At 37.0% G+C, this 27,201-nt stretch overlaps 1 protein-coding gene across 1 annotated transcript; it reads right to left on the bottom strand.

The window, feature by feature from the left end:
• On the bottom strand, positions 1-27,201 carry LOC139141233 (uncharacterized). The gene is made up of 19 exons (XM_070710858.1): positions 27,188-27,201; positions 23,263-23,379; positions 22,463-22,539; positions 21,181-21,477; positions 18,267-18,569; positions 17,437-17,739; positions 16,521-16,817; positions 13,405-13,707; positions 12,942-13,244; positions 12,101-12,397; positions 8,332-8,634; positions 7,869-8,171; positions 7,056-7,352; positions 5,893-6,195; positions 4,853-4,927; positions 4,298-4,321; positions 3,835-3,858; positions 3,132-3,374; positions 1-591 (listed from the first exon to the last, which is right to left on the bottom strand). Exons 1-19 carry the CDS (start codon positions 27,199-27,201, stop codon positions 371-373), a joined length of 4,104 nt encoding a protein of 1,367 aa, XP_070566959.1. The 3' UTR covers positions 1-370.

Here is a 27,201-nt window from a genome sequence, read left to right as displayed (position 1 = left end):
CATAATTCCCAGGTATTTATTAGTCGTGTAACACCAAAAATTAAAGATGAAAAGAAACAACGAAAGAAAGTTTCAGAATCATCAGCAGTTAAATCTCAATTTCCAGGCCTCGTTGCTTTGCTCACGCACATGAAAAAATGTAAAAATCAAATGCGCCACTTCATTGATATTGGGACAGGAATGGTGAAAAGCAAAGCAAAGCAAAGCTTCCCGCTACTATGTGCTTTACCGCCTATCGGCATACTAACCTAGAATTACTGTGCGGGAGCTGGAAAGCAAGACTACAGCCAGTTCTATTCATTAGTTCAACAGCAATAGATTTGTCGTCTCGACGCCAACCAATTGAATGTCGTGTAACCATGATAACCATTTACCCGGCCATAACCTCGACCTCGCACAAATGCAGCATCTGTTCTTTATCAACTAGCTGAATAGAGACATAGCGCCCTCTCATTGGGGTCTCACAGCCACATCTTATTGGAATTCTCCCCTCTCTGGACATCTTCCCATTAATCATCATCCCACAAACAGGATTTTCTTCAAAGTTTTCGTTATCGCCAACACGGATCTCAGCATTTTTAATACGAAAACCTGAAAAGAGCAAGCGTCAAAAAAGTAGTCTTCAGCAGCCATGATCTACCATAGAGACAAAAACATATCGGGCGTGTGTATCATTATATGGCAGGTATCTGTCAGAATGTGCTTAGGGAATGGTCAGTTTCGTCGGCCTGGGGGTCGGTGGATTATTTTTTGCCGACGTCAAAAAGTGGCTGGAGCCCCCTCCCCATTCTAACTTTCGAAAACAGGGTGACCCCCCCACTGCGCGCAACAAAGGTAAAACAAAAAGGTGGAATATAAATTGAATAATTCAGTGTATGTGTGTGTGTGTGTATATATATATATATATATATATAATATATATATTATATATATATATATATACGTTTTCCAGTCTCTGTATGATTCAATCTATTTTAGCATGTGTATTTTACTTTAAGTTGTCATTGTTATTTTATTTCAGATTGTTTTAACCTTGATAAAGTGGGATTACTCCCACGAAACGTCGGTGTAATAAATTGTATAAATGACGAGCTTAGTGTCCTGAGTTGGTGCGTCTTGACCTGCTTTGTTTTACATTATAATATATATATATATATATATATATATATTATATATATATATATATATATATATATATATATATATATATATATATATATATATATATATATATATATATATATATATATATATAATTTTGGGGTATAATTTAAACATTCAGTCATTCTGTGTTTTAATGAAATTGTTGTCATGTCAGTTGTAAGGTAAGAACTTAAAAGTGTCAATTTTAAAGTTTGAATACAGTGTTTTGAATGAGCTGTGAATGTACTCCACTCTTTTTATGCATAAGCAGATGTCCAGAACTGTTGTACGAAAAATGTAATCGTGAAATATTAGTGTATGTTGCTTTTTAGGACTGAATTCTCATAGAGAATTCTCATACAGAAAAGTATCAGGAACTTGTCATGCTTTTTATATGAACTGCAGATTTCATAATGATTAGTACACTTTGCCACTTTGCAAAACAGACTTTCAATTTACAGATATCAAGATATAGCTGACATTTGTCTGTGATATATTAATTTACTGTGCCCGAAGGGCGCGCCAAAAAATTAAACATCCAGATATCTGAAATATATATATATATATATATATATATATATATATATATATATATATATATATATATATATATATATATATATATATATATATATATATAATATCTGATATATGAAAGTCATGCAGCTGAAGGGCATGCTGAAAAATATTGTTTGATGTTTTAAAGAAATGCGCCCCAAGGGCGCGCCGAAAAATGTTAAACATACAGGTATCTAAGAGATATATATGTCTGATATATTAAAGTTTTGCACGAGGACGGAGCTCTGAAAAATATGTCTTATTATTATTATAGTTACGCGCCCGAAGGGCGCACCGAAAATGCAACTGAATGATGAATTTTGTGGCTGGCACAATGCATTTTTTCGCAAGTTTGAGCCATGTCGAAATTAAAAACACACCGACCCCCCTATTGGGCACTTCAAAAACATGGTGACCCCCTATCACCAAGGTCAAAAACAGGATGACCCCCATGAATCCGCCGGGGCCCCCCCAGGCCGAAGAAACTGACCTGTCCCTTATCTGACAGAAATAATTTTATAAGTAGCCTAGGGAGCCTCTTGGTCGCAAAACTGCAGCTCAAGAAAACTTATCACTACATTAGTACTGTGCTTAAGGATGTTTTCGTATTGGATAATCTTCTACCGCTACTGCAATTAATGATGTCGTTCTGGGCTTAACAGGACTGAAAGAGTGAATATTGCAGACTTTTACCGAGAGCGTACACCTCGAGTTTCGAATGGTTTTTAGGCAGTTAAACAAACAAAAAATAATCATCACAAAATTCAATTTGCTTTATTTAACAGTTTTCCAATAGAGTAATCACATTCTTGTAACTACATGCTTCAGAGATTACCATCATACGTCAACCCAGAGTTCAATGTTATAATGCCATTCCCATTAAGAAGTGTCTTTCGTAGCCACTTTTTGGTTTCGCATCATAATATCGCCAAGGATAGAAGATTCGACCAAACATTTTCCTTAAAAACTCCGAAATGGGCGAGGGGTGCATGACAAAGTACATGCATTTACTTTGGCCTTTCGTTAACTTAATTCTCAATCATGACTGGGACAACATAGTTAATAACCTATATGTTGATTTTTTTCCTATAAAACTATACCATATTCCAATAAAATTGATCAAGTTAAGTGTATCTTTCAAAGGCAGAACAAACTGAAGTCTGAAAAGAGATAATGTCTTTACTATTTGTGAGAATTTCTTCTTTTTTCCATTGTCCACAAGTTTCAGAGGTCCTCTGTTTCAGCCTCGCTCCGTTCCCTTACCCGTCCAATCAATACATCGAACTGTTTTCTCTCTCTCTCCCTCTCTCTCTCTCTCTCTCTCTCCCTCTCTCTCTCTCTCTCTCTCTCTCTCTCTCTCTCTCCCTCTCTCTCTCAGCAGAAAACTGCCTCTAAGTTCTTTTGTTTGTGCCAATCTAATGGTTACTTACTGCAGCAATCTTGTCGATTAGTTATAACAACTTCATAGATATCATAGGATGCTCCTAAATCCACTTCCCATCTCGGTTGGTATTCCTTATCAGTCCAGGTGCAAGAGTTCCCTGCTCTCAGGTTACTGTTTTTGTTTCCATCTACCGCCTTTTCTGATCCACCATCCTGTCTGGGTTTGTCTGACGTCTGATAGGTAGGTTTGCCATGTGCAACATTTTTCAGATCAACAGGATACTCGCAGGCTAAAATGTAAGGTGAGGTATGTTTACAACAACATTGTCATCTCCAATACATTTCTTAAGACGAAATGTTGTTAGTTGTTACACAAATAAATTCAACTTTGGATTTTTAACATTTGGCCAGGTCTTAATGATTAACTATCGATGGCTACTAAATACTATAAGCACTACCACTAATAATGATACTAATGCTACAGTCATCCCTATTTCTGCCGTTGCTGCAGTTGTGTATGAAAAACAATTTAATTTGTTGAAAACTAAAGACTACTGCTAACTACTACATCTTCTGCCACGGTTTCAAGTACTTCTTTGCCGCTTCTGCCATCATCATCAACACCGAATATAAAAGAACAACAATACAATCGAAAACAGCATCCCAACAGCAACCACCATCCTATTCATCATCTGATACAATATCTGTTTAGCATCATACGACATGTATCCCATTAACAAAATAACTTACGTGGCAATATTGGAATGTCCGTAGCTACAATCAGAATGAAGATTTGCTATGTTAGAAACGCCGGGCAATGAAGGCAATGGATTGGCATGCAATCAAGGTGTATATTGGTGTAATTAATTCGGTAAAAAAGTGTTTTGAAATGACTACAAGCCAAGTAAGCAGTTTGTAAGCTGAAAAGCATTCTTGCTTGCGTTACGACCATTGCTTTATTAGGTAGTTTTCTAGTAGTGCGTATGTCAAGGTATACTATATAGTAAAAATGAGAAAATTTTTTTCATTACACACTTCATTTAATTGTTTTCTAATTGTTTTGTTTTCACGGTGAAATAATCAATCAAATTCAGGAGCACAAGGTATTTTTAAGTGATCAGTACATTTGTTCATACAACCTTGCCAAATCAAGCAGCAGACCATGAATCATTGCAATCTCCATGGCAAATCTAAGCAAACAAGGGTTACTTACTCTGATCTTCGACTGTGGTTTGCTCTGTTATGGAAGTATTCAGAAGAAATTTTGATAATGACACAATTTCTGTCATATTTACGTTGCAAGGAACGCATGTTGCTAATTGTGTGCAATTCGCTGGTTTACTATGACGACTTTGTTTTAATCACCGTTACGTTATCGTCTCATACATTGTCAAACACGTACAATAATAGATCATGGACGCGCCGTTGTCAGGGAATGTTTGTTTTCGTGATGTAGGGGTTTCTATGAAGATATTGTCTTTGCAAATTTATATGTTATTTTGTAACCGTAAATTTACATATGTGAAAGGTTATGTTGATATCTTATTTGTGCCGTAAGTCAACGATTTATGGTAGAATGCCCTTGTAATATTCATAGACACATAATATGCTTCTTACGTATTATTCCATAACATGGAGGGAAATGGTCTAAAGTGCCCATGCCCAAAAGCAACGCATGAAAAGTATATAAAATATTTTGAGATGCGTACGTAAATCTCCAAATGGTGAAGGAAAACAACTCTCTACAGTATGATATTGGAATTCTTACCAATGGCAGCTGTTGTTGTGACCGGTGCTTCAGAGGTCGGTGGAGAAGATTGAATAGGCGCTTCCGTTGGTTGTACTGTTGGACAAATACAGCGTTATATAAACGAATTGACGGAAACATTTGCCAAATTGCAAGATCATTAAGGTTGGGCCTGTGTGACTTAAAACAATAAAGGAGACGTCTTTACGTTCAAATGTCTAATTATATACGTCGACATTTTGAAAACTTATTTCTACCAACCATAATTTCCTTTCTGATTTACCTAAGTTTTGGTACGTACTTGCTCTATGTACTTACTCTATGTATGTATGTATGTACTTACTCTATGTATGTATGTATGTATGTATGTATGTATGTATGTATGTATGTATGTATGTATGTATGTATGTATGTATGTATGTATGTATGTATGTATGTATGTATGTATGTATGTATGTATGTATGTATGTATGTATGTATGTATGTATGTATGTATGTATGTATGTATGTATGTATGTATGTATGTATGTATGCATGCATATGTATGTATGTATGTATGTATGTATGTATGTATGTATGTATGTATGTATGTATGTATGTATGTATGTATGTATGTAAGTATGTATGTATGTATGTATGTATGTATGTATGTATGTATGTATGTATGTATGTATGTATGTATGTATGTATGTATGTATGTATGTATGTATGTATGTATGTATGTATGTAGGTATGTATGTAGGTAGGTAGGTAGGTAGGTAGGTAGGTACGTACGTACGTACGTATGTATGTATGTATGTGTGTGTGTGTGTGTGTGTATGTATGTATGTATGTATGTATGTATGTACGTATGTATGTATGTATTTTGCACATACGCTTACATGCATAATGTATTCTCTCATTATTTGTAGATTTGAAATAATAAATATGCACCTATAATGAACATCTTCATTTGCAAGTGACCAATACTGCACGGCATGACAGATATGTACGATAGGAATACATAGATAACATTACTAAATATTTTTAATGCGCTTTGTTAAAATACAAATAAAGCTTACCAGATGTATCAATCACTCGGTAAACCTGATTGGCCCATCCACCACCTTCACCATCTCCAGCGCAGTTGTTAGACCGACCATACTTTTTATAGGTGTTCTCGGCATCTGCACTCGATGCACACCATCCTCCATTTTGAACAGCAAATATAGCATATCCTCGTGACAATGCAGCCTCCTTGCATTTCGTGATTGGATCTTTCCTTGAAGTGTAAGAACCATCAAGTCTGTCGTCTCTTCCCTCTAATGTTGGTATCGCTCTATCACTGGCGTCTTTCCAGCAACCAAGATTCTCCAAATCGGCCGCTGATGGGATTGAAATATTAATATTAATTATAATAGGGATAACATTCACTTAAACGGCAGCGTGATTGAGATAATAATAGGGATAACATTCACTTAAACGGCAGCGTGATTGAGAATTCTGATTTCAATTCATATTATACAAGAAATGCAAGATACAATATATAGAAGGAATTGTTACTAATCATTTCTATTCCTATTTAAATGTGTTCTTTTCAAATGTAAGCCATCATGTGGGGACTGTTTTGTTGTAATGCTTCCTTCAATCAAGTATGATCTTATGAAATGTCCTATCAAACGGTGAAATGCTAAGCAGTTGGATGGACGTTGACATTATCTTACATATCACTTCCCTTTTATCACGGTTATAATATTAGACATTTTACATCGCTTATATTTTACATTGCTTATATGACATGTCACTAAATTCTGGTGACGTTTCCCACAAAAATCATCCCTTTTCACTATCTTAATCGGCGAGAGGAATCACATAGTATCTCATTTAAAACGCCACATGCTCATTCTGTGTCGCGATTCGCAAGAATACGTCACGTGACGAGACGTCTAGTCCCACTGAATCGACAAAAGTGACGTCAGAGAGTATTTTTTTGAAAAACTAGTATTTGACTAGAGTAATGTATGAATTTAATGAAATCTTCGAATCAGTATGAAAACAAAGAACATTTCTAAACATGCGTCATAATCTCTTATGAACTAAACCTTTGACTTTGAGTTTATCTTTTCCTTCTAACGTTGCTATAGCTGTTATATCATGATGGTGTATACTTTTCTGTTCTTCGGTTTTCTTTTCAATAGTATAGAATGTGGCATTACAAGTCTTATGATAACCAAAAGTCACGTACCAGGGGCATTTGGTATTCTGTAAACCTGATTGGCCCATCCACCGCCTTCACCATCATCGGCACAGTTGTCAGCTTCTCCGTATTTCTTGTAGGTATCTTGAGCAATGATACTAGATGCACACCATCCACCATGTTGTATTGCGAAGACCGAGAAACCACGCGAGAGTGCAGCATCTCTACACTTTGTGATAGGATCTCTCCTTGTTCTATAGGATCCATCCAGTCGGTCATCCTTTCCTTCTAACGTTGCTATAGCTCTATAGCTCGTGTCTTTCCAGCATCCAAGATCTTCCAATTCTATCATAGAAATAGACAATAACCATTTAGTATAAAACAATTCTATTGCATGGTAGTGGATTTTTGTTGATGTTTTTCTTTATGAAAGAGTACAAGTTTTGTCTGGAAATGTAAGCATCGTATTTTCTAATGATACGTTTTGAGATATCATAAAGAGAATCAAAGTCGATGATCCATACATCTCTTTTACATTTAAATTGTCTTTTTCAGGGAAAACGTCGTGTGCTATGTATGTTTATGTTGTCTTGATCACCACATTTATGTTGTCTCATGACAAATACAGCAAATAAGATTATCAATTTTAAATATTTTGAGTGGTCACGCCGATAAAATGTTATTCACTTTGTCTTCTTTCAATTGTATATGTCTCAGTCATGAGGGTATTGTAGAGGGAAGCTTGCCAACAATTGAACATGCCTGTGTAAACTAACACTGAGTATGAGGCTCCTCTGACAGATTATGGCATCCCTTTCAGGTTTATTAATATAGAGTAACTCAGCGGAAAGAAAGACTTACGATCTGTAATGGCTATCTTGTAGACCTGGTTGGCCCATTTGCCACCCTCACCATCATCCATGCAGTTGTCTGATTCACCATACTTTTTGAAAGTATCCTCAGCATTCTCACTTGACGCACACCATCCGCCATTTTGAATCGCAAATACGCTAAATCCACGTGACAGTGCCGCTTCCTTACACTTTCTGATTGGTTCTTCTCTTGAACGATAGTTGCCATCGAGTATGTCATCTTGTCTCTCTAATGTCGGTATTGCTCTGTTGCGGGAATCTGTCCAGCATCCGAGATTTTCTAGGCCAGGAGCTGAAAGGATTAATGACTCTACTCAACTTGTCATCTTCATTGAAAGCAAGCTTTGAAATGTTTCATATGTTTTAAAGACCCGCCAAAATTAGCAAATGCTTAAGATCCATCTTTTCCATCCAATTAGCACTACGGATAATGTGAAACCTCAAAGACTTACCAGGAACATTCTTTATTCTGTAAACCTGATTGGCCCATCCACCGCCTTCACCATCGCTAGCACAGTTGTTAGACGGACCGTACTTTTGATAGGTGTTCTGCGCATCTGCACTCGATGCACACCATCCGCCATTCTGAACAGCAAATATTGTAAATCCGCGTGACAACGCAGCCTCCTTGCACTTTTTGATTGGATCCTTTCTTGAAGGATAGTGACCGTCGAGTCTTTTGTCTTTTTCTTCTAATGTTGGTATCGCTCTGTTGGCTGTGTCTGCCCAGCATCCGAGATTCTCCAAATCAGGCGCTGATGAGATTGAAATATTAATATTAATTATGATAGGGAAAACAATCACTTAGGGAGCCGTCATTATGGCCGTCATGGGGTCGGAGGAATTTCATTGGAAATTCCGAAATTTTGAGTAACTCCTCCCACTACCAACCATGATGAATTTTAGTAACCCCTCTCTAACTCAGAAATTTTGAATCACCCCCTCCACTTACAAAAGTTAAATACCAATACATGTATTTGTAAAATTTACAAAAGTACAGCAATAATAAAGACCTTTCAAATCCCGATGTACCCTGCTAGATTATCATCGGTTATATCATGACGGTTGAAAAAGGTGAACTAGACAAAATGAAATTCAAAGTGACAACAAAATACAGATACAAAAGCTCAGGCAAAACTAGCATCCAACCATATAGAATTATATAATTTTGATGGATATCATGACAGGGTTTTCCCCGGTATATCTGACTGGGCAGAATCGGAAAGTGCAATGGAGAGAACACGCGAGACGCTGTGGAGGACAGTCAGAGGGCCTGCCCCCTATCTTGCATGGAATATTTTGAGAAATTGATGAGTGCAATTGTACAGTCTGGTGCAATCTAAGAGGTGTTTTTAAGTTTTCTTATACCACAAAAACTGTTGAACATCCAAACGGGAGAGCACGAGAGGGGGTGTCCCTCCTCTTGCATCGAAAATTTCTAGAAATTTATGTGTGCAATGGTGCAATCTTAGAGGTGTTTAAATTTATTTCGCACAAGAAAACTGAGCATCCCTTCTTCCTCTGCACATTTTGAATAAACCCCTTTGAAGTTTTCAATATTTTGAGTGACCCCCCTCACATTCCTTCGACCATCCACAAGCCGTAAATAATAACGGCTCCCTTAAAGGAAAGGGAGTGCTTGAAAATTCTGATTTAATCATTCAAATATTACTTTACAAGAAATGCCAGATACAATATATAGGAGGAATTATTACTCTTTATTGCTATTTGTCCTATTTAGGCTGCGTTCACAAATACCGTTAGAGGGCTGGAGGAATTCAGGGGGATCCGATAACTGTGTGGGCGGCCTGAAGAAGAGCCCCACTGCAGTCTGGGTAAACCCAGACTACAGAAGGTGCCATTTGCCTGGCCAGATCGAGTTGGATAAACTCAAGTCGGCTTTGACTGACAAATCAAAAAAGGTCCACCGTGTTTAAAAACGAATCAATTGAATAATTTGCCTTACGAATATGGCTCTACAAACTGTTAATAACAGGTAGTATTGAACATTTGCGAGCAGAATTGCCAAATACAGATTTATTTTTTCTTTTCATTGAATCCCTTATATATATGCGGATATATATTAATTGGGAGACTTGAAAATTTTTAATCATATAGGTAGGGGGATTTGAAAAAGTTTTAGGGTATTGAGGGGAGAATCTGAAAAAAATAAGATTTCAATCGCGATTCCTTAAGCCCCCCACCCCACCGTTATTTGTGAATGTAGCCTTAGCTGTATTCTTCTCACGTGTAAGCCACCATGTCAAGACTGTTTTGTTGTAATGCTTCCTCCAATCAAGTATGATCTTATGAAATGTCCTATCAAACAATGAAATGCAAAGTAGTAGGATGAACGCTGTAAATTATATTACAAATCACCTTCCTTTAAGACTGTTGCAATTGTTAAAAGAGTCAGAGATGTCAAAGTGGTTCAAGTAGACTTTATTACACATGCATGTTTTGAGGCTATTATGGCATATGAAAGTTGCATTGTAGTACACTTTACGATTGTTTAGACACTTTACATCATTATCATATACATGTGCCCATGTCGCCCAATCCTGGTGCTGTTTGCCACAGAAATCAGTTATTCTCTTTATGATAAACGTGGAGATATTCATGTAAATGTCACAAGTTTCCCGTTGTTTCCAACTTCATTTGCAAATTCTATGTTAACAAAGTTAACGAAAAAGTGGCAGCCTGCTCTCCGCCTAAGCTTACGATGAAATGATACCGACATAAAAATGAAAGGCTCGCAAATAGGAATAAGGATATTCCAAGTAGCTAAATACATAAATAATGAGTTAAACCTTATGAAGTTATTTTGTTGTACTCCCATTAGAATTGATGTTATTTTCCTTTAAAGGCCGACGTAAACATTCCCGGCCTCTCACAATATGACATAGCTCATATATCGAATGTTGCATACCCCACAGGATTCAATGGTACTTGTTGATGACGTAGCGGGCCACATTGTCATCATCAGACTGAAAGTGAACCGCAATTATTTCAACTTAATCACTTTAGAATAAACAAATTGATGAAATTACATGCTTTAAATAGCTACACTAGTTTTTACCAAAACTATATCTATAACATGGATACATAGAATAACAGTAATTATAATGTAATGAAAATCATTCTATTGTTTTACTGATTTTCGTCTTTGTCAATTGCATTAAAACCCAAACATCTGCGTGAAAATCAGTACCAAAGGCATATAAAAAATCATAGCCAAAAGAAGGATGTTTTGGCCGTAATATGTAATGCCGCCCACTTGCAAACATGTTGTGTGCGTGCAGCCTGACAATGTGACATCGCGCTCGTGTTACCACAATGTTAACAAAAAATGCCCACCACTCTCCGCTCTCCGACGATTTGTTGCGATTGAAATCGGGAATGCTTTGAAAAGCTTTTGAGGGATAACGATTGACACACTATATTGGAAAATGAACAGCTTTTCCCATGGAACTTTTCCTAGGTCCTTTTATCTTTTCATATGGTGTTCGATTAGAGGTGAGGGGTTGTCGTGTGTGATTTCTCCATTCGGAACGCCGTATATTTTGTGAATTGAGCCTGATTTCATACATATTTCCATATGTACGTGCGACAGAATGGAAGTAGAGTCCAAACAAATTGAATAGTATACAGCATCTGTATACTATATATAAATCAGTCTACCAAATATCGCCTGTTCATTGTTGTATATCAGTCCCTTGTCTGACGTAGCACAAGTGGTACTTACTCTGATACGACAAAGAAACATTAATTATTCAGTAATAATCTCTAACTATCGTACTCACTTATACTCTGTTGACTAAGTGTTTTAGGTATTGGGAGATATTTGAATACTTCGTTATCCTTAGCAATCAATTTAAGAGTATCTGGGATAATCTACATTGATGTGACAAAAAATGCACTATCTTAACCCGGCGAAACCAATTACATAATTATTATTGACTTGTCCTTAATAGACAATTCGCAGATGGAAAATAGTTTCGCATGAATTTAATAAAATTGTTTTAATCTCATTGTGTGATTCATTTTCAGGAGGTCCGTACAAGAAGAACAATATAACATATGCACCAGTTTATGTTATTTACTACACTTTTTGCCTTACATCTTATATCATAATGGTGTATCCTTTTCTGTTCTTCAATTTTCTTTCAATTGCAAAGAAATGTTGCATTACAAGTCTTAGGATAAACAAAAGTCACGTACCAGGAGCATTTGGTATTCTGTAAACCTGATTGGCCCATCCACCACCTTCACCGTCATCGGCACAGTTGTCAGCTTTTCCGTATTTCTTGTAGGTATCTTCAGCAATGATACTGGATGCACACCATCCACCATGTTGTATTGCGAAGACCGAGAAACCACGTGAGAGTGCAGCATCTCTACACTTTGTGATAGGATCTCTCCTTGTTCTATAGGATCCATCCAGTCGCTTATCCTTTCCTTCTAACGTTGCTATAGCTCTATTGCTCGTGTCTTTCCAGCATCCAAGACCTTCCAGTACTACCATAGATTAAGACAATAACCATTCAGTATAGAACAATTCTATTACATAGTAGTAAGTTATTCTTTTTATGGTTTTCTCTTTTAAAGAGTACAAGTTTCGTCTGGTAATATAAGGATCATATTTTCTAATGATACGTTGTGATATAAAGAGAATCAACAGTCGATAATACGTATCAGCATTTTACATTTTAATTGTCTTTATCTGGGACATTGTCGATTCGTATACTACTGATAATCCGAAACATCAGATAGTCTTGTGCTATGATAATCTTGTCTTGGTCGACACATTTTTTGTTGTCTCGTGCGAAAAACATTATTTACAATTTTAAATATTTTTGCGTGGTTGAACCTATAAAATGTAACTCATTTTGACTTCTTTCAATTGCATATGTCTCAGTAATGAAGGGTATTGTAGAGGGAAACTAGCCCACAATTAATGTGTCTGTGTAAACTAATTCTGGAAATAAGGCTCCTCCGGTAGGTTGTGGCATCGCTTTTATGTTTATTAAAATCATGCAACTCAGCGGAAAGAAAGACTTACGATCTGTGATAGGTATCCTGTAGACCTGGTTGGCCCATTTGCCACCCTCACCATCATCCTTGCAGTTGTCTGATTCACCATACTTTTTGAAAGTATCCTCAGCATTCTCGCTTGATGCACACCATCCGCCATTTTGAATCGCAAATACGTTGAATCCACGTGACAATGCGGCTTCCTTACACTTTCTGATTGGTTCTTCTCTTAAACGGTAGCTGCCATCGAGTATGTCATCATGTCCCTCTAATGTTGGTATTGCTCTCTTACGGGTATCTGTCCAGCATCCGAGATTTTCTAGGCCAGGAGCTGAAAGGATTAATGACTCTACTCAACTTGTCATCTTCATTGATGGCAAGCCTTAAAATACTTCATATGTTTGAAAGGTCCGCTAAATTTAGCAAATGCTTCAGTTCTATCTCATCCATCTTTTTAGTACGACAGATAATGTGAAACCACAAAGACTTACCAGGAACATTCTTTATTCTGTAAACCTGATTGGCCCATCCACCGCCTTCACCATCGCCAGCACAGTTATTAGACCGACCGTACTTTTTATAGGTGTTCTGCGCATCTGCACTCGATGCACACCATCCGCCATCTTGAACAGCAAATACTGTAAATCCACGTGACAACGCAGCCTCCTTGCACTTTTTGATTGTATCTTTTCTTGAAGGATAGTGACCGTCGAGTCTGTTGTCTTTTTCTTCTAGTGTTGGTATCGCTCTGTTGGCTGTGTCTGCCCAGCATCCGAGATTCTCAAAATCAGCCGCTGATGAAATTCAAATATAATATATAAATGCAAGATACAATATAGGAAAAACCATTACTCCTCATTCCTATTCCTCCTATTTCGTCGTACTCTTCTCATATGTAAGCTATCATGTCGAGACTGTTTTGTTGTAATGCTTCCTCCCATCAAATATAATCTTATGAGATGTCCTATCGAACAGTGAAATGCCAAGTAATTGGATGGAGTGAAATGCCAAGTAATTGGATGGACGTTGTAAATTATCTTACAAATTACCTGCGTTTAAGACTTTTAAAATTGTTAAAAGAGCCAGAGATGCCCGAATATGAAACTATGTACCGAACTTTCATTGCAGGAGACCATTTGCTCTCCGGACGTCGGGCAGTGGTCACCTGCCCTCTGGCACATAGTCCCATATTGCAACCGTAATATATAATGCCTCCCACTTGCAATAGTGTGCGCACGGCCTCAAGGTGTGACATCGCACTCGTGTTACCACAATGTAAACAGAAAATGCCCTCCACTCTCCGCCGATTTTGTTCGATCGAAATCGGGAATGCTTTTTAAAGCTTTAGAGGGATAACCGTGACCATTGAGACACTATACTCGACCATTAATAGTTCTTCCCATGCAACTGCTGTCAGGCTGCGTTCACAAAAGACAGTAAGGGGGCTTGAGGAATTCCGGGTTTTTTTTCAAAATTTTGGGGGTAGTAGAAAGGCGGACTTGAAAGTTTTGCTCTGCCTATCGGGGGACCTGAAAAGTGTTTGTTCCCCTTTTCTACGATTCCCAGGTTTGGTGGGTAATTTAAAGACCATTTAATAACATCTGAGTATCATCTAATTGTTCTAATGTTAGTAATAATTAAACAATTAGCATTCCATTACTTTTGTCTCGAAAATATCTAAAATTGTATGAATTTTCGTAAAAACACCAACAAGTAGGCCTAGTACCCGGGCAGCAGCTGCATCTGTTGATAATTTTCGATATATCTATGTAGTATATCAAATACAGTTTCTTGCTGTCTTCCTACAGTATGCTGAAACACACAATATTCAGTTTTCCGACAAAAGCCTGCTTATGTGAATATTAGGTAATAATTGAATTAGAGTCTAGATTGCAAGTCATTTGTCAATGATACAAATGCGGGGTACATATTCACAGGCTGAGTTGGGAAGCTGAATACTGCACAGTACACGCTGTAGGAATTTGAACAAGATTGCCATTGTATAAACTGAACAAAATTATTGTCAAAATTATCAAAGTTAATAGGGTTACTGCCCTGCTACTGCCTTCGGGGAGCGTCACTGTCACTACACACTGGCAGTGACTGAGATACTTCTGACTATGAAAAGGCTGAAGAAGAATTCGGGTCATGTGACGCTAATGACAATGAAACATACTTGTACACAAGATCAGGCTAGAAAGCAACATATGGAAGACCAGGAGACTTGAAAGTTATAAGGGATTTTTGAATTCTGGCATACAAGAATAATCAAATAAAAAAGAAAAAAATCGGGCCACAATGCTTGATTTTCTAAATTTTCACATTCTCGTCGTAAAATAATACAAATGTAAAACTTTGTACAGTAAGACTCTAATATAATTTAAACGGAAAAAAATGTATGAATTAGTAAATGGCATTATTTTAACTTTATCAAATTTATGACTATTACGCCAGATTTTCAGAGATTAAAACGTTTATTAGATGGAACATTTTAACCTTCCAGTATTGTCAAATTTGTAAAACTTATAAGTTACATCTAATGTAGCCAGGAATTCACAATTTGCATATTCTCTCATGGTCATCTTTTGTGTGCTCTTCAGCAGGTGCTACAGAAATATTGTTGGATTAACTCAAGTCGACTCTGATTGAAAAATCAAAAAAGTCTATTGATGAACTGCCGAATACATGTTTATTTTTTCTTTGCGGGCATCCCTGATAAATATGCGGCTACGATAATGGGGAGCTTGAAAAGTTTTTATCATTTAGACGGAGGGACTTGTCAATTTTTTAGGTTATGAGGGGGAATCTGAAAAAATAAGATTTCAGTCGCAATCCCTCCAGCCCAGAACCCCACCGTTATTTGTGAACGCAGCCTTAGCTTCTATTATCTCTTCTTTTTGCGTTCGATGAGAGGTGAGGGGTTGTCGCGTGTGACTTCTCCTGTGGAAACGTCGTATAGTTTTGAATTGAGGCTGTTTTCATACATATTTCCGTATGTACATGCAGCGGAATGGAAATAAAATTTAAATTTTTTCCTGTAATTTGAAAACATTCATTACCAAATATCGCCTGTTCCTTGTAGTATCAGTCCCTTGTCTGACACAGCACAAATGACACTTGTTCTGATACGACACAGAAATAGCCATTATTCAGTATTAATATCTAACTATCGTCATCACCTGTACTCTGCTGACGAAATGTTTTGGGCCAAATTAAGCAGCTAAAATTCCAAAACTTCACTATCCTTAGCAATCAATTTTCAAAGAGTATCTTGGATAATCTACAATGATGTAACCAAAATGCACTATCTTAACCCGGCGAAACCAATCACATATTATCGACTTGTGCTTAGTAGACAATTCGCAAATGGAAAAATGTAGTGTTGTATGGATTGAATAAAATTATCTTAATCATACTGTGACTCATTTTCGGGGGTTCCATACAAGAACGTAGAACAATATAACATATGCGCCAGTTTATGTTATTAACTACACCTTTGCCTTACATCTTATATCATTATGGTGTATACTTTTCCGTTCTTCAATTTTTCTTTCCATTGCAAACAAATGTGGCATTACAAGTCTTAGGATAACCAAAAGTCACGTACCAGGGGCATTTGGTATTCTGTAAACCTGATTGGCCCATCCACCACCTTCACCGTCATAGGCACAGTTGTCAGCTTCTCCGTATTTCTTGTAGGTATCTTGAGCAATGATACTGGATGCACACCATCCACCATGTTGTATTGCGAAGACTGAAAAACCACGCGAGAGGGCAGCATCTCTACACTTTGTGATGGGATCAGTCCTTGTTCTATAGGATCCATCCAGTCGTTTATCCTTTCCCTCTAACGTTGATATAGCTCTATTGCTCGTGTCTTTCCAGCATCCAAGATCTTCCAGTACTACCATAGATGAAGACAATAACCATTTAGTATAAAACAATTCTATTACATGTAGTAATTTTTTCTTTGTTGATGGCTTCTCTGTGAAAGAGTACAAATTTTGTGTCGTAATGTTAGCATCATATTTTTTCTTATGATACGATGTGATATTTCATAAAGAGAACCAATAGTCGATGATCCATATCACCCTTTTACATTTTAATTGTCTTAGTCAGAGAAAACGTCGTATACTACTTTCACATTTGATACCGAAACGTTAGCAGAGCGTGCAGTCATATGCTATGATAATGTTATCCCGATCAGCACATTTATATTGCATGACAAATGCACACCATCCACCATGCTATATTGCGAAGACTGAGAAACCACGCGAGACAAATACGGCCAAAAAGATTACTTATAATTTTAAATATTTTTGCGTGGTCACACCTATAATCCGTTATTCACTTTGTCTTCTTTAAATTGCGTATGTCTCAGTATTGAAAGGTATTGTAGAGGGAAGCTTGCCAACAATTAACGTGCCTGTGTAAACTAATACTGGGAACGAGGCTCCTCTGAAAGATTGTGGCATTCTTTTCATGTTTATTAAACAAGCAACTCAGTGGAAAGAAAGACTTACGATCTGTGATGGGTATCTTGTAGACCTGGTTGGCCCATGGGCCACCCTCACCATCATCCTTGCAGTTGTCTGATTCACCATACTTTTTGAAAGTATCCTCAGCATTCTCACTTGATGCACACCATCCGCCATTTTGAATCGCAAATACGTTAAATCCACGAGAAAGTGCGGCTTCCTTACACTTTCTGATTGGTTCTTCTCTTAAACGGTAGCTGCCATCAAGTATGTCATCCTGTCTCTCTAATGTCGGTATTGCTCTGTCGCGGGTATCTGTCCAACATCCGAGATTTTCGAGGCCAGGAGCTGAAAGGATGAATGACTCTACTCAACTTGTCATCTTCATAAAAGGCAAGCCTTAACAGGATGCTTCATATCTTTTAAAGAATCGCCGAAGTTAGCAAATGCTTAATTTTTTTTTGATTGATTGATTGATTGATTTATTTATTTATTTATTTATTTAGCACTTAAAAAATAACCATACAGTACAAACAAGAAAAAAGACAAAGACAGAAGTGCTGGGATAACACAGAAAAGTTAAAAACTTATTCCCTCTGTGGTCCAACGAAAAATAAAATCACAAGCAAATCGGCACGACAACAATTAATAAAAAACAAAATCGTTTTGCTCACGTTGAATCATGGCTTCATAAAAATACTCCTTTAACATTCTTTTAAACAGTGAATTTGAAGTAATACTCTGTATATTTCTTGGAACTTTGTTCCATTCAATACTAGCTGTATATACAAAACTATTCTGATAAAACCGATAAGATCCAGCTTGTCCTTCCTTCTTTTCAATACAACAGATAATGTGAAAACTCAAAGACTTACCAGGAACATTCTTTATTCTGTAAACCTGATTGGCCCATCCACCGCCTTCACCATCGCCAGCACAGTTGTTAGACCGACCGTATTTTTGATAGGTGTTCTGCGCATCTGCACTGGATGCACACCATCCGCCATTTTGAACAGCAAATATCGTAAATCCACGTGACATCGCAGCCTCTTTGCACTTCTTGATTGAATCTTTTCTTGAAGAATAGTGACCGTCGAGTCTGTTGTCTTTTTCTTCTAATGTTGGTATCGCTCTGTTGCCAGTGTCTGCCCAGCATCCGAGATTCTGTACGTCCGAAGCTGATGAGATTGACAGTTTTGAAACCGCATTACTTTTTCTTATCAATTAATTAATGATACCATGAAAGTTTCAAGTTGGCAAGAACAAATGTAGAAAGATCGAAACAGCGTGGCTGATCATAAAATTATAACTTCATGATTATATTCCTTCTACATGGCTAAATTTAATCCAATAACTTCTCGACCGGATTCGAGCTCACAAAGTACGGCACCTGGTGACCTGGGCGGAGACATCGCAGTCAACACCGCTCATCTAAATCCCCAACCTTCAAAAGGCAGACCGAGCTAAGTTGATGCAATGTTTTGACCGCGACCCATCCACACTCCATTAAGTTCTGCTCAGTATCTTTATCTTTTCCTCGAACTTGACTCTTGTGGTAACCTTTTTACAAGACTGTACTGACTGTACTACAAGATATAAGGGGTGGCCCATTTGATTTCGGGGGCTCTTGAGGTTTTTCGGGAAAAAAATGTTGCCTGCCAAATGCTGGAAAAAAATTTCTCTCTGCAGAAGGGAAGGAAGAAAATTTTGCTTCTAGGGAGGCTGCAAAACAGATTTGCCGTGATGCACCATTGGGTGTTAAACCAGCATTCAGTGGTCTCTGGAGCTGCCGCCTAAGGCGGCATTTTTGAACAAGAGTCGTTGAAAATAGAATTATATTGTCTTAGGAGCTGCCGCCTATGATGGCATTTTTGAATTTGTCTCTATAGTAGCAGAAACCTCTTCTCAGTAGCATAAATCACGGTCACTCTGTGTTGAGTGACCGTGCATAGAGTGACCGTACGTGAATGTGTACTTGTATTCTGCTACTGCACTCCCCGACTGCACTTTTGTTATAAATGCAATGCTGCCAGTGTTAGAATAAACGTGAGAATGTTTATTAAACCATAGACCCTCGAGAAAAACAGGGTCTATGGTCAAGTCTACAAAAGAGATTGAAATCAATAAACAAATCAATCTCATTATGAAAGCGGGAACACTTTATTCATAGATGAATGTCTATTGAAGTTTAACATTTTGTCTCAAATTTTACCAGAAAAACAAAACAACTGGTAAACGTCCATGTCATGTTGTATGTCATCTGATCAGATATTTCATGATGAAGAAATTAAAAGAATATTAATCTGTCATTCATATCTCAGTAAATACGTATGATTTGTGATATTCATTGGGTGTGTAATTGCTTTAACTCAAGTTTCCAGTCTCATTTGTTGACATTGCCTTGGTGATGTACTTTAAACAATGACTGGAAATGTAAAGGATAAGATTTGTAAACTTCCTGATAGGATCGAATGTATTACCATATTTTAATAAATCGTTCATAAAAAGTATCCAGGAATATGAACAATTAACTGTGTTATACTCAACAATTATACAAATGTTTTAACTGAAAATTTTTAACTACTTTTAAATAAGGAAAAAATGAACAAAGCATGTAAATCTCTGTGAAACACCTTTTCTGTTAGTCCACTGATGTCTTAGTAGTACCTGTTAGATATTAACGTTAAACTCGTTTTCCAATTAAAACACTGGTGTCTAAGAGTAAAATGTTGACAAAAATGATAGAAATTGCCAAAAATGTATGATACTGATAATTTTACGATAATTTTTAAACTTCATAATAAAAAACCCTCAATAAAACCAGATTTTAAAGAAAAAGCATGAGCAGATTCTGAGATTTTTTTATTTTGACCAAAATGACTAATTTTGCCGTGATTTAAACAAAACTGTAAAGGAACATCCCTGTCTACTTCTAAACAAATTTTCAAAGCGACCAGGCAAACGGCTGCAGAGAAGATTGTTTTAAAACAAAACTGAAGAAAATGACAAAAAAATTTCTTGAAAAATAGACATCAGCTCAAAAGTAAACAACACATATATGAGGTGTATCTAATATTCCATTCACATTGTAAAAAAATATACCTGAAAGATTTTGATACGAAGTCGGTGGACCTACCATGATTGATTAAAGAAAAGCCCAAGAGAAGGCAGCGATTTGCAGCAGTGCACAGACCATTCAGCACCTTCTGGATTTTTACAAGTCATGTGCTTTATATCAGACAGTAACATTGGAAATGTGTTCAATGATCTGCATGTCTGAAGACATGGGTATTTTTCCACATAATTAAATGTTAAAAACGTCTCCATTTTACAAGATTTTGAAAACAAAATTGCTTTCACTCTAATGATCAAAAAAAACAATTGCTTTGAAGCAACCTCTGCAAAAAAAAATTGCTGCCAGGGTTGGTTAAAAAAATTGTCGCCATACCCATTTCCACCAGCCCCCCCTGCCATATCAAATGGGCCATCCCTAAGATTTCAACTTTACACTCATCTATTTCTCTCACCTATAGACACCAACATTCCACGTACATACATACATACATACATACATACATACATACATACATACATGACATACATACATACATACATACATACATACATACATACATACATACATACATACATACATACATACATACATACATACATACATACATACATACATACATACATACATACATACATTACACAGACGTCAATTCGTTCAAAGTACACTAGGCTTTCATTCGTAACTATTGAGATGAAATGAATGTCTAAACTCACCAGGGGCATTTGGTATTCTGTAAACCTGATTGGCCCATCCACCGCCTTCACCGTCATCGGCACAGTTGTCAGCTTCTCCGTATTTCTTGTAGGTATCTTGAGCAATGATACTGGATGCACACCATCCACCATGTTGTATTGCGAAGACTGAAAAACCACGCGAGAGGGCAGCATCTCTACACTTTGTGATGGGATCAGTCCTTGTTCTATAGGCTCCATCCAGTCGTTTATCCTTTCCCTCTAACGTTGCTATAGCTCTATTGCTCGTGTCTTTCCAGCATCCAAGATCTTCCAATTCTACCATAAAAAACAATAACCCGTTTGTATAAAACAAACCTATCACATAGTCGTAGTTTTCTTTGTTGGTGGCTTCTACAACTTTGACTGGTAACATTATTTGTATCATATTTTACTCATGATTTGTTGTGAGCTTTCATGAAGAGAACATGCACGCCATCCGCTATGTTGTATTGGGAAGACTGAGAAGTCACGGGAAAGTGCCGCATGCCTACACTTTGTGTTAGGATCAGGCCTTGTTAGATATGAAGCATCAAGCCTGTTATCTTGTTCTTCTAGTGTCGCTATAGCCCTTTTGCTCTGGTCTTTCCAACGGCCAAGATTCTCTAAATCTTCAATTTAGATCGGCGAAAAGTAACCAAGAATCGAGAGTTTCAGAATTGCATGATTTTGAGTTAACAGTTCTCGGATTCTGAAAAGTTCTTGATATGTCTATAGTAATGTCACAAGACATCACAATCAAAGCCAACAATTAAATGTTAGTGTTAACTGGTGTATATGCCGTAATCTAATCACCAAATAACAAAATGGCAATTCAAGGTAAAATGCGCCTGTAAGACATATATGTTGACTCAAAATTTGTACAATATGTTCTGATCTATCATTTATGACGTTTGATTTGGAATCTCTTGACGTATTTAAAGTTATCACCACCTTAGTTCTGTGAAAATCTAAATTTCCGGAAGACATATCACGGGCATGCCAGCCATTTTGAATTTAAAATATCGGTTAGTGTTAGGTAATTTGTTATTCCCTTACAAAATTATTGCACAGTAACCCAATATTTTTATTTTTAATTATGAAGACAATACTCGAATTTTTTCTCGGGAAATGAGGAGCAAAAATTTCAGACTTTCGAGGTGCGTACAACCTTAAAGCGTAGAATATCATATAAGCATTTCATAATCCGACTTAAGTATATTCAATATGTTCAAGGTCGGGTCAATTCATGGGGAAATATTGGTAAAGTGAGTAGTAAACTTACTTTGTGCTAATGCCAATGGTAAAATAACTACAATGACACAAATCAGCTTCATTTTAATGAACTTCCAGGCAATTCTTCTGCAAAGAGACATACAAAATCAATGTCATTTATGGTAAGTAAATAATTTACCAGGTCAACGGAACGAACAGAAAATGACAAAAAATGGTGTTATCTTGAACCACTAATTAGTGGATTTGTCAGTTGTCCGGCATGGACACAGACAAAGAGAAACACTGTGTTTCTCTTTGTCTGTGGCACGGGTGAGTTTACCCTGCTAGCATCTACACAAGGCACGATTGACCCAAAGTAACAAATTTGATGACATATTGTTACGCCAGCAAATTACTGTCAAGAGCCAAACTCGAAGAGGGTGTAAGGTATTCATAGTGTAAATAAGTTCATTGAACGTGAGGAAATTTTCCACAATGTTTTATTTTGGCACAAAATAATTACATAACTCTCATATATATATATATATATATATATATATATATATATATATATATATATATATATATATATATATATATATATATATATATATATATAAAGTGTATATAGAAGAAACTTGGTTGAAGCACACTCGCACCTGGTTGTTAGGTTCCGAACGTATTTATAATGCCTCAAACACAACGTTTCGTTCTAAAATTAATGCTTCTTCAGGTGTTTTCTAAAATGTGAATGAAAAGTACGAACAGAAATATTACAATGGTTGAATTGTTCGGGAAAATGTACAATATAGAAATACAAATATCTGATATTCTGCAAGTGTACAACAAAAAGACATGAAAGAGACTAACCGAGAGGCTGCGGATATGGTCAAAACTGCCTGGACCACGGTCCCTGACCGTGTCTTGACCGACGCTGAGAGCTGGAGACTGGCACGCAGAAGTCCAGGCGATTCCCCCTTTAAATACCTAAAAGTTGACGTGTGGGGGCGTTATTGAAAGATATGTAAATCATGGGCTAATATTTAGGCCTGCTGGGGACAGTGTGTCAAGTTTTCTATCCATTGTGATTTTAAATGTTTGCGCAGTCTGTCATCCTGTTTATTGATTGTATGATGCCAACTATTTGAATGTCACTGATACAGCCAAGGTAGAGGTGTGAATGAGATATCGGCTGAAGCAAAATAGATGTGAGGCAAACTTGAGAGCAGGAGGGACCGACGTGGTAGCGACAACGCTATCCAGCAGCGCGGCAAGCTTAATTTTCAGCTGACCTGCAGTAAAACTCAATCAATCAATGTTTTATTACTCAATACACACTGACAGAGAGTGTGGAATGGTACATTTCAGATGAAAGAACAACATGTTCAAAACTGAAAACCATATGGATATCAAAATCCAAGTAAATTGAATTGAATTTAAGTACACATCTAACTCTCACTGTAAACAGCTAACTCTAGGTAGCTCCTGGAGGGGTCAGCAAACACCAGAATTCCTTATAAATATAGCAAGGTTCAGAAATTTCTGTTCCATAATCTTTTTCATGTTTTCTACTTTTTCTTCAACACTCATAGTGATAAAAAAAAAAATCTGTTCCGCTTTTCTGGCACAAAATTGATCTCTCAGAAATATGACACTTGCATATGAAGAAAAAGTGTAACTCATCATCTATTACATTACTATCACATCTCAAGCAAATTCTTTCATTTAAAGGTAAATGAGGTTTACATTTCCTACCAATTTCAACACGAAAATATGGTCACTCAGTCTATATTTTGTCAAACTTCTAGGTAACCCGAAATCTGAAATATCTCTTAAGGTTCCAAGACAAGAAATTGACCTTATAAGCCAACAATTTTCTAGTGGTTAATAAGCTCAGAACCCCCGTAAATTATATATTTTCGAAAAGTCTAGATATAGGGAAACACTTTGGTCAACATAGTGTCACCATTGTTTACATAACTATCACGTGACAGATAATTTGCATAACCTTTCAAAAATCGGTTTTCCTTATGTTTTGTTACAATGCTTTGAGATATGTGGCTGAAATTTGTGTGAGTGCAAGCTGTTTTAAGGATCTTCAAAAACCTGTCTCAGAATTTTTTTAAACCTTCCCGAACAATTTTTATGCCTGAAAAATGTCCAGAGCGGTGAATTTAACCCTAGTTGATTTCTTTAAAATTGTGCTCAAATAAAAACTAAGCAAGATATAAAAAAATCTGAGACATACTTTTGAAGAGCGTTGTGACAGCTTGCATTCCAGCAAGTTTGAGTCAGATATTTTGAAGTATTGAGACAAAACACAGGGAAAACCGATTTTTGAAAGGTTATGCGAATTACCTGTCACGTGATAGTTATGTAAACAATGGTGACACTGTGATTACCAAAATCTTCCCCTATATCTAGGCTTTCAGAAAATGTATAATGTACGGGGGTTCTGAGCTTATTAAGCACCAGAGAATTGTTAGATTAAAGAGGTCAATTTCTTGTCTCAAAACCAAACTTGGTTTTGAAGATTCTATAAGTGCGCAATTTGTTACCACTTCCATTCTTCCTTGGATCATTGAAAAGGTTCTCCTCCAAGTTTCTAAGTTTAATTTTGATCGGTATGGCTACTCATTAAATTTTGCCGCATTTTTCTGGGCTGTTTCCCCTTTTATGGATTTATATCTCTTCCGAAGAGATAATTTCGCCAGCATTAACAGATGATTGATGGACAAGCACCCAATGCAAACTACACGTCTTTTCAAGTGACATCGTAAGTGAGCCACAACGAGTACTGTCCGATTTTGCGCTTCGTATGAAATGTGCTACCTGCGCATGAATAATACCTGTTTGTAACCGACCAGTGCCGAACAATGCCGAGGATCAACCCTTCCGGTATGCCAATGTTGCCCGAACATGGAAAACGAAATCTGCCATTGAATACGTTTTCTTCGTGCAGCAATGTCGAACTATGTGCGGTTGGTAGGCAAGCGATAGTTTTGGGTGAAGCTTCGAAGGGATTTTCATTAACTATGCACGATGTCGCCAATGTTGCAAATTTTCAACACGATCCTTTCATCGCTCAGTTGTGTCACAAGCAATCACGTCGTCACACCTGATACACATGCCGTGTATGCTCTACCATGGCAAATGTTCAAGTGAGACGCATTCATTAGGTCGAAGTGTACTAATCTCTTCGATGTGAGATCTTGTTAGTCGTGAACAGTCACATGTGCAACTGTTCTAAACAAAAAATAGGCATCATCATCAAATTAAAGAGTAAAATACTCAAATCGAGGTTTAAATACGTACGGTAAGAACATGGTATAGTACTAGCTCAGGAGCAACACCTGTCACGTCGTCAGAGCGGGAAATTTCAGAACAGGCACTGGTCATTTTTCGTTGATGAAAATGAATAAATTCTAAATTGATTTATTTTTTTCTTTGTAACAATGTGTCTTTTTTACACTTAAATTCAACTAATGTTCAACGCATGCTTACAGAAAAAAATAGCCCGGAACAAAATCATCCTCGGAAAATCTTCCCGTCATAATTCATATGAGCCTGAAGGTGCACTGTCGCTCGCATGTCGTTCGTATACATGGCGATGACTGCGTATATTTCAGTGTGATGCTGCTGGCTGGTACTTTGTTGCTTGTTCTTAGCGTCGCGTCCGCCTGGCTGTTTTGATTCAGCTTTATTTGTGAATCGGACTTCAGAAGTGCCCCTATATTTCTGATTGACATACCATGCATATCAATTAGGACATTTGACGTCATATGTCCCTCGTCAGCAGTATGCAAATACCTCAGCTGGCGTTAGAGGCTCAGCCTTGCCAGTTGCCTGCAACCGTACTGCAGAAGTAGCAAATTTCACGCGGTGTTCCCATTTCGCATCGTACAATACATAATGTGATAAAACAACTGGTAACACGGCATGACACAGACACTTTAAAATTACAGTCACTGTAATATGTTGCAAACCCATCATGTAAAATTCTCATGTTCATTCATTAAGTATCAATATATCTTTCGAACGTGTTGCGTCAAAACATAGACTTCAAAAGTCTATGGTCAAAAACTTTGTAAACACCCTCGTAAAAAGGAATTAGCTTCTTTTTGTATTTGCAGCAAAATATAGTTTGTATTCATATCGACTTATTTATTTAAGTTTTTGTTGTTAATAATTTTCTGTAACAATGTGTCCATGACCATCTGGTACATTAACCTTTAAGTGAGATAATGTACCTTCGTAACACTCCCTGTCTTTCAAGCAATGCGTCCGTATTATTATTCACAATCCATTGACATTTTTAAAAATCATGCAGAGGTTAGAAAGAAATTGGAAACTTACAATTTCTATAGAATAAGTATAAATAAAAAGAATAAGAATCTTGGATAAGTATAAATTGCATAAAACTGGGAAAATGCATTGTAATATTCTCTGCTATCATTTTTGGATTACTCTTACATATAGAAATACTGAGTAATATGGCGTCATTTTAAACAATTCAACGATATGCAATCTAACATATAACTATGTTGAAGTGGCATGTCACGCTGCTATACTGCCACGCTTTCACTCTTTAAAGAAGGGTACATAAGTCTCTGTACTTTTCTCCATCGTCTCATCTTAAATTTTTTCGTAAGTTTTCCTTTTCAATCGTTTAAACTCCATTACACGACTGTAGCAACACAACAGTCATCATCATAAGCGGCAGAGTGGGTTGATAGCCGCTTTCTTAAATCATAGTTTCAGAGATTGACGGCTTGAATATTCCCGTCATTTTTACCTCATGGCTCCCAT

The sequence above is a fragment of the Ptychodera flava genome, chromosome 9, assembly GCF_041260155.1.
Source record: "Ptychodera flava strain L36383 chromosome 9, AS_Pfla_20210202, whole genome shotgun sequence".
In the NCBI taxonomy this organism is placed as follows: Eukaryota; Metazoa; Hemichordata; class Enteropneusta; family Ptychoderidae; genus Ptychodera; species Ptychodera flava.
The sequence above is the reverse complement of the archived record's forward strand: the minus strand, read 5'-3'. Positions and strand labels throughout refer to the sequence as shown.